Source organism: Zymoseptoria tritici, chromosome 19, assembly GCF_000219625.1.
Source record: "Zymoseptoria tritici IPO323 chromosome 19, whole genome shotgun sequence".
Taxonomy (NCBI): Eukaryota; Fungi; Ascomycota; class Dothideomycetes; order Mycosphaerellales; family Mycosphaerellaceae; genus Zymoseptoria; species Zymoseptoria tritici.
This window is the reverse complement of record NC_018200.1, coordinates 409,910-418,416: the sequence shown is the minus strand read 5'-3', so window position 1 is coordinate 418,416 and position 8,507 is coordinate 409,910. Positions and strand designations below refer to the sequence as shown.

General features: G+C 52.0%; 1 protein-coding gene across 1 annotated transcript; it reads right to left on the bottom strand.

Annotated features, from left to right (window-relative positions):
- Nucleotides 1-213: 213 nt before the first annotated feature.
- MYCGRDRAFT_51771 (uncharacterized protein) lies at nt 214-2,508 on the bottom strand (the record flags this gene model as incomplete). The annotated part of the gene is made up of 2 exons (XM_003846978.1): nt 214-375; nt 2,350-2,508. The coding sequence occupies 2 exons, from the start codon at nt 2,506-2,508 to the stop codon at nt 214-216; spliced, it is 321 nt and encodes a 106-aa protein (XP_003847026.1).
- Nucleotides 2,509-8,507: the final 5,999 nt, after the last annotated feature.

Here is an 8,507-nt window from a genome sequence, read left to right as displayed (position 1 = left end):
TACTAGGGCCTTTTAAGCTCGTTTGAGCTAGATTGCGCCTGTAGTATAAGGATACGTAGAATCTCCTCCTTCCGAGAGAGTATCGAATCGAGTCTGTTCTGAAGTGATTCATACTGCTACTCTATTCTTAACTGCACCTTTTACAGCGGTCTAGACGTTGTTAGGGATCTACTTAACGAAGTAGGCGGTAGTCTTGTTCTAGACGTTGCGGATCTAGTCCTCGACCTCCTTTATAGACACCTTTCCGCGGTAGATAGCGGAGTAAGTAAGGTAACGACTGTTAGAAATAGAAGGACTATATCGGGAGATAAAGGGACTATATCGGGAGATATAGGACCTACTAGATATAGCTCGAAACAAAGGGACGAAATAGGGCTAATAACGTAGTCTATTACGGGCTATTCTATCTATATATATACGAGGGGGATATAAGGGCCTCGAGTCCCCTCGGTAGACAGATTACTTAGCTTTGTATCGCTTTATCTACTCGTTTATTCTAATAGTTATAAGCCCGGAAGTAGTAGCGGCCTAGATATACAACGTATATATCTTAGTATATATATAGCGCACTTTAGCATTACCCCGGATTTCGAAAGCCTACTAGCCCGAAAGCAGACATTACTACAGTCCAACTTCGGTTGTAAAATCTACTAGTCCGAAACAGGCAGATTTCCGAACAACGTCGGCTCCCGAATCTCTCTCCTCTCCTACGATAATAAGCCGGATTCGATATACAACTACGCAACGCCGCGCCGACGTATAATAGCGATACGCTAGAGGAATATAGAACCGGCCCTTACGGATCCGAAAAATTAAAAATCGTATCGATACGACAAATACTCGTAGAGTTATACGCACTCGAAATAGACGACCTCGTTACGGAATATAAGACGTCTATTAGCATTCCTCGGCTATCTACGGACAACTGGCTCGACTGGAGCGACTTACTAAGCGACCTACTCGAGGCGAGAGGTCTACTATCGACTATACGGACTACTACGCCCTCGGAATCGACCTTAGAATCGACCGGAAACGAGGCTATAAACTCGAAGCAAAACGACGCAAAAGTAAGAGCTATTATAAAGACCGCAGCGGGCCCCGAGTACCGTGTACACACTCTCGGCCTTACTACAGCTCGAGAGTGCTTTAATAAGCTACGCGGAGTCTGCGAGACTACTAGCGAAGAGCTAGTATAAGTTCTACTTACGGAATTCTACGGACTTAAGTTTACGACGTCTATCGATACTACGGCGTCTAAACTATCGACAATCTAAACCCGAGTTAAGGTACTTTGCCCGGAAGAAGCGCCTACCGATACCTCGAAGAAGATAATCCTCCTAAAAAGCCTAGGAGAAGAGTATAGGTCTACGATCTTTGCTCTTAAGGCGGCCGGACTTTCGAAGATATCCTTCGACGATATCGTACAACGCCTTAAGGAGACCGAGTACGGGCTTACGGAGATCGAAGACGTACTTACCCGAGACCCTACGAGCGTCGGAGTAAAGGAATCGAAAGGAAACATCGAAACGAAGGATTTCGAAACGAAGGATTACGAGCCGGTTTCGACGAACGAGAATACTCGTTTAAACGGCAACGAAGTACTTAAAGCGGAGGCCTAGACAGTACTTATATAAGCCGTCTTTTAAGTACCCGGAACGTATATCGATCGAAGGAATCGATATACTATCGACCGAAGGAAGTCGATATACGAGCAAGCTATCGATCGTAGGAATCGATAGGCTATCGACCGAAGGAGTCGATATACAAGCAAGCTATCGATCGTAGGAATCGATAAGCTATCGACCGAAGGAGTCGATATACGAACGAGCTATCGATCGAAGGAATCGATACGCTATCGACCGAAGGAGTCGATATACGAACGAGCTATCGATCGAAGGAATCGATACGCTATCGACCGAAGGAGTCGATATATAGACAAGCTATCGATTATAGGAATCGATAAGCTACCGACGAAATAAGCCGATACCCGGACAAACTATCGATCGAAGGCATCGTTAGTTAAACCGGACATACCCGAATACTCTACTAATAGGACTTCCTAACCTACGAGAGGTATAGGAAGTAGGGGGAGTATTAGAAATAGAAGGACTATATCGGGAGATAAAGGGACTATATCGGGAGATATAGGACCTACTAGATATAGCTCGAAACAAAGGGACGAAACAGGGCTAATAACGCAGTCTATTACGGGCTATTCTATCTATATACACACGAGGGGGATATAAGGGCCTCGAGTCCCCTCGGTAGACAGATCACTTAGCTTTGTATCGCTTTATCCACTCGTTTATTCCAACAACGACCGTTGCGGAAGTCGCTGGCGGCCATCACCGTGTTGACGGCAAGCTTGCGGAGATCGCTGTTGAGCTGGCCGGAGAAGCGCAGGCAGGCGGTGACAACGGACATGACGGCGGAGACGAGACCGTAAGATGAGTCGTTGAGCTTGAGTGTGCGCATGCAGATGTCGTAGAGAGCTCGCCTTCCTTTCATGGAGACCTTTCCGCGGTAGACAGCGGGAATCAGCTGATGCGACGACCGTTGCGGAAGTCGCTGGCGGCCATCATGTTCTTGGGGTCGAAGACTTGCTGGGTGAGCTCGGGTACGGTGGCGCCAGGAGGAGTCAACGGCGGCGCTTTGCTGGGAGGGCTGTGTTTCTGGCGAATTTCAGAATTCATGTTGGCTGCTGTATCTGAGTCAGTACAAGGCTGTTTCCTGGGCTTCTCGAGCGCTGGAGCTTTACCGATGTCCTTTGGTTCGATAGCTGCCTCTTTGAAGAGCGCCTTGAAATGCGACACCCAAAGCGAGCCGAGAGCAAAGAAGAAGATCGCAGTGGTGTGCTCGCAGTGGTGTGCTGAGAATCGGATCACGAGTTCCATGGAAATGGCACCTTGAAGAATCGCGACTGACACTCTTGAAAGTATGGGAAGGCACCGCGCTTTCTGGCCGGAAGTCGGCCTGGGAAGTTGATCTCCGACATGGAACACACACCTATATGCCGTCGGTATGCGATTCCATTGAAGTTCACCTGCAGTGAACCGTCTGAACGTCTGTGTAAATGCTTGGAAATTGGGTTCCGCAAGGTTGAATGGCAATCCAGGGAGATGCATCGTCAACTTGAAAGTTCGTCGTGAAAGCATCACACATGATACTAGGTTGCGAGGGCGGCGTGTTAAAAATCATGGAGGAGTAAGCGTACGCATTTGGTACTGGTGATCCTGTGTAGAAACGTTGGTCACGGAGCACGAGGAAGGCAGGCCGGCAACATATATAGCTGGTCCTGTACGAACGTGCCAGTAGCGGACTGAACGGGTTGAAAAGAATCTCGTCGTCGTTCCGGTGAATGCTACTGCCTGTCTGCCTGCAAGAGTCAGTCGTCTTCATCCCGTCGATACCGTACGCATGCGGATGAATATAGTCATGCGTTGAGGATGTCCGTCGTCAAGGTGCAAGGAGTCGGGGCGCAAGATTCGCTCGCCATCACAATCGGACGGGAGGGAGCATCACTCTTTATCTTGCTGCTCAATGCGCTCGCCTGGATTCTCCCGAGGTCGTCTTCAGCTTTCTATCCGGTCTCAGCTACGGAGGAGCAGAAGAGTAATGGGCCGGAAGAGATCTAGCCCGGGCAGGAGGATCGTCAAGAAGTTGACGATATGTTGGCCTGAGGCAGGAAGATCGTTAAAAACTTGACGATGTGTTGGCCTGAGGCCAGAACCTAATGAAAGCTGGAGAGAGGATGGAGAAGAGCGCGGGCGCCTCTTTTATCGCCGCAAGATCTCGACTTGCATTCCACCGGCATCTTCGTGGGAATCGGTCGATGTTGTAAGGACATTCGAAGGTTTTGAGATTTTTTGGCATGATACCTCAGGCAGAAGTTTGTTTGTGACGTGGCGGTCACGTCTCAAGTGAGGCTTACGTAACAAGAAAACTGCGCCAGATGTAGCGGTACCAATCGACGAGGGAGATGGAAAGTACCAACTGGAAAGGCGTCGGCGGAACGAGTAACGGCCCGGTGGAGTGTGCAGTGTGCAGTGTGCAGCAAATCGATGCAGTGCGCGGTCGTCAAATGTTAACGACGGTTTGCCTCAGGCTGAGATGGAAGCTTGTCGGCGCTGTTTGAGCGCCGACAAGGCTTAGGTAAGCTTTGTCTCAGATCCCTTGCTCAATCAATAACACGCATTGATCGCACAATCAATGCCATCCCATCCATCCCATCCAACCCCGCCGCGTCTATCGACTCCGTTCAAGCAAAAACCTCGAATGACACCAAAAACCGACGAGAGGTTCCTCGGCCGCGGTCCACCACCTGCTCGCGTCTCCTCCATTCCTCGACACCATCACCGGCTGACTCTGCACATCAACCTCCTCGACCTCACCGCACCAAAAGATATCATCCACGCCTGAGCGCTCAGTGCTTTACTGTCGTTGCCCTCACCAGCAACGATTGTGAGCGCTGAAAGAGGGAGCATTGGCATGGTAGCAGAAACAGCAGGATGGAACAGACGGATGAGAATACGAGAAAGGAGTTGCGGCATGGAAGGAGGCGATGGGATGGATCGACATTCCACCTGAGGGTTGCGGCATGGAAGGAGGCGATGGGATGCGGAAGACTTGGGTGGAGCTCAACGAACAGTACGCCGAGCAGATAACGCGAGATCTCGAATAGCATAAGCCGCACAGCGAGAAACGCGACCAAGAAACTGCTCAGTCGTTCTCATCCGCGACCTTCAACGTGAAAGCGACCGGTCGAAAGTTGAAGGCGCGGGAATCTGATTGGCCGAGCTTTTGACACCGGACTCGTCTTTCCAGCCTCCGCACGAGTTCGCGCGAGTCGGAAGCCGTGGTCATCAGCCGCGTCCTCATCGGAATTCTCCTCAATCCACGCCGCCATGTCTTCGTTGACGAGCACTCAATCCGAGTTGGACGACAGGACCTCCGCCTTCGTTCACGAGCACACAATCCGAGTTGGCCGACAATTCTGCGTTCACGAGCATCAATTCGAGTTGTACGACAACTAGTTGGAGCAGGACAACAAGGCAACAGAGCAAGCGATGAACCTGGTGAATAGTAAGATGAGGCAGTGGGCGGCATGGAGGAGATGGCTCTGGAGCGGACAAGGCAGCGGGTGATTGACGGACGGGATTGCAGAGGAGGCGGAGCGCCCGAGGGAGATTGAAGATAAGGGAGTGTTGGATAGGATTGCCGCGGACGCTGCGCGGCAGAAGAGTAACGGAGCGGCGAAGACGCAGCCGAGAGCCAAATGGACCATGCGATCTGGACGAGGTGAGGACATCCACTTCTTCGAGGACTTTGAAATCTACAGGCCTGCCGCTCGGTCGTCAGAGCGAGGGTAAGACAATAATTCTTCGGACACAATAAGGCCAGCAACGCCGGGAACAACCAATCCACACGTTATGTCCCATTCATCCGCGTTCTTCCATGATCGCATCATCTCGGAAAGCCCAGAGCAGAGCCGTATGAGCGCTGTCCACGACACCTCTGCGTATCTGCGCAAGTACCCGACGGATCTGTCACGGGATATTGGGCGGGAGGTGAACACCACGATCATCTGCCCTCAAGCCAAAAATCCTGGGACGATCTATCCCATTTCCAACGCAAAAGGGAAGGAATGAAGGAATGAAAGAAATGGCCTCGCAACAACAACCTGTTCCCTTCGCTCCTCTGACCCGACTCAAGCGGGAGTGCTTGTGTGGTCGAGCCAGGGTGAGGGTCGATTTGAGACTCTTCTCAAATCTTCAATGCAGCACCCACGGAATGCTTGATGAGGATAAGCATATGTTTTGAAGACGTTCTACAGCACAAACCACCAGCATCGAGAGAAAGATCTACTCATGCAAGAGAATCTGCGGCAGACAATGCGCTCGGTCTTGGTCAACGGATCCGAGGTGAATGAGGTGTCCACCAAGCCCGTCAAGGACATTCATCGCACGTTGCCTAGGTCATTCTCCACGGTGCTTCCACGGTCCGAACAAGCGACCCTCGATGCCGATACTACGGAACGACGATGAGGAAGAGTTGACGGGCCTGGTCGGCGAGACCAGGCCCCAGTATCCGACCGCGTACGCCGATCTCCATTTCCTCTCTCTGTTCCCTTTATCCATTTCCTTCATCCATCTACTTCATCCGCATCCTTCATCCGTCGCTGTCAGTCCAAATCATATCTCAGTGCGCACCGCCAACAGAATGTCACTCTGACTATTTGGTCGGCGTTCACAGCACTCGTCACGGCCGCCATATCTGCCTCCCACCTGAGATTTCCGCCAATCCCTCCCAAATCTCGCCATCCTCCCCCTTGCACCCCCTCCCTCCCCGTATGCCCAAACTTCCGCTTCGCACCCGCTTCCGAGGTTGGTCAACTAGTTTCAATGAAGAGCCCTCCAGCCATGCGCCTTGAACATCTCTGAGGCAGGTCAGTTGACACCATTTTCTGCAAGCAGACTGCACTGCCACGGCAGTTCAATTCGGCCTTCAAATCGAGGCTGAGTACGGCAGAATGGCGAGCAGACAGTGGGATACCACCCGATTACGATCCATGTGGCTCCAGCTCATACTGTTGATCCGCTTCTCCCCAATTGGAACACCTCCGCCGAAGTCCGAAGTCTCCCACGGGTGAATATGCAAGGTAGCTAGGTGCAGCGTCGTTCGATCTTCTCGAAGCCCGAGTGCTCGCGGTTGCTCGTGCGATCGCAGATAAGTGTCATCAACATAGAAGCAGGTCTAGTTGGACGGTCTTCCCAACTCTTTGTTGACTTTAGACTCGATCACGCCCCGCGCAAGACTTTGCGCGAGAATGACTCTGGCGAGTTCCTGCGAGGCTGCGACGGCTGAGATCTTGCTTCTGCTCCAATTTTGCAATTACCGCTCCGTCGACGAATGCTCTGGGTGCCGTCCACCAACCATCCCACCGATACGACGAACACCTCCGCCACGGTTCGGAATCGCGCGAGAGCGAGGTTTTTCACCACTCAGAAGCTCTTGTCCGCACTGGCGATGGCGACCTCCATCATTGACAAGACGCTCCCTCCCCAGGTCGAGGTCCATCGGTTGAAAGCAGCAAAACTCATCCCACCCGTGATCCGTGTGCCAGCCCGCCGACTCGATCTCCGGCCGTCAATTCCATCACCATCGCAGCAAACTTGTTTACGTTTGATCGGACCAGATACGACACGCCTTCAATGCCACCAACGTGCGACATACGCACGATCTCAGGACCGTCGAGGACAACGTCGACACGACGCGGACAAGTGAGATGATAGTTCCCGAGCAATCTGAAGCCCTCCGAACGAGTGGCTGAGACAGGGTGTAAAGTTGAACCTCAACAACATCAACATCAAGATGCTACGGCGCTCGAGACATCACGTCGCGCGACTATGAGAGCATTTGAGCAGACAGTGGCCCGAAGAGGACTTGGGTCCCACGTTTGACTCCCAACCTCACCACTTTGACTTCGACACTCCGGCATCGTTATTCATCATATTTCCGCAGGTCCTTCTCCTTCTTCCCGGACCGCCGTTTTGTCTCGCCGACTCCAGCAATACCTTTCTCGAGCGTGTTACGTTGCTCTCGAGATTCGACCTACTAAAAGACCCGCACTCTTATTTGTCGTCGTGCTCGTCGGCGGCGTTCTCGATCTGTGTGCGGCGAGCGGTAGGTAAAGAGAAGATGTCATCAGGGGCTTGCAGGACGAATCGAAGTTCATCGCGCGCGCGTAGAGCTAGGAAAGGAGAAGGCTTCGGGCAGGCGCGGCTGGAGCACGAGTCGAAAGCGAACGAGGCACGCTTGCTTCCGGAACATCTCGCCTGGCGAGGACATGGTAAAATGGTATGGTACCCGTTATTGGCATAATTGATCTACCGTAAGAGGGCATTGGCACACCTTTGACTTGCGACCAGAGACATCACGCTCAGTAGCTTTCCACCCACTTTAACTTCAACCACATGTGGAGAGCTATCTGCATCTCCACCTCCTTCTCTGACATCTCCGACTTCGTCTTCATTCTCACCCTGATTTCCTCCATCCTCAACACAATCACCTCCTGGACCGCGCCGTGCTGGGCTGTCGGGGTCTCGGGCTTACTTCAACCCTCACTCACCATCACCTACTCTCCCTTCGAACGACGACAAACTGCCCGCCGTGCAAATGCAGGAGATGCACACGGCGCTCCTAAGTACTAAGACTGTCCTTACCTAGAAGCAGAGTCTTAACCTCGTTAAGACCCTTCTTCTTAAAGAGAAAGAGCTCAAGTTTGACAGAGTGCCTCAGGGCGACATATCGTCAACTTCGACAAGCTTAGTAATCAAAGCTTGTCGGCTGGGTTTTTGCGCCGACAAGCTTTGATTACTCAATCATGACCACAACGACGAGATCACTCTTGACGCATTGCGACAACATCATGTCCGCGACCACAACAATACCACTCTCGACGCATTGCGACCATTACCCTCGCCATATACCCTGCCGTCTGACGCGAG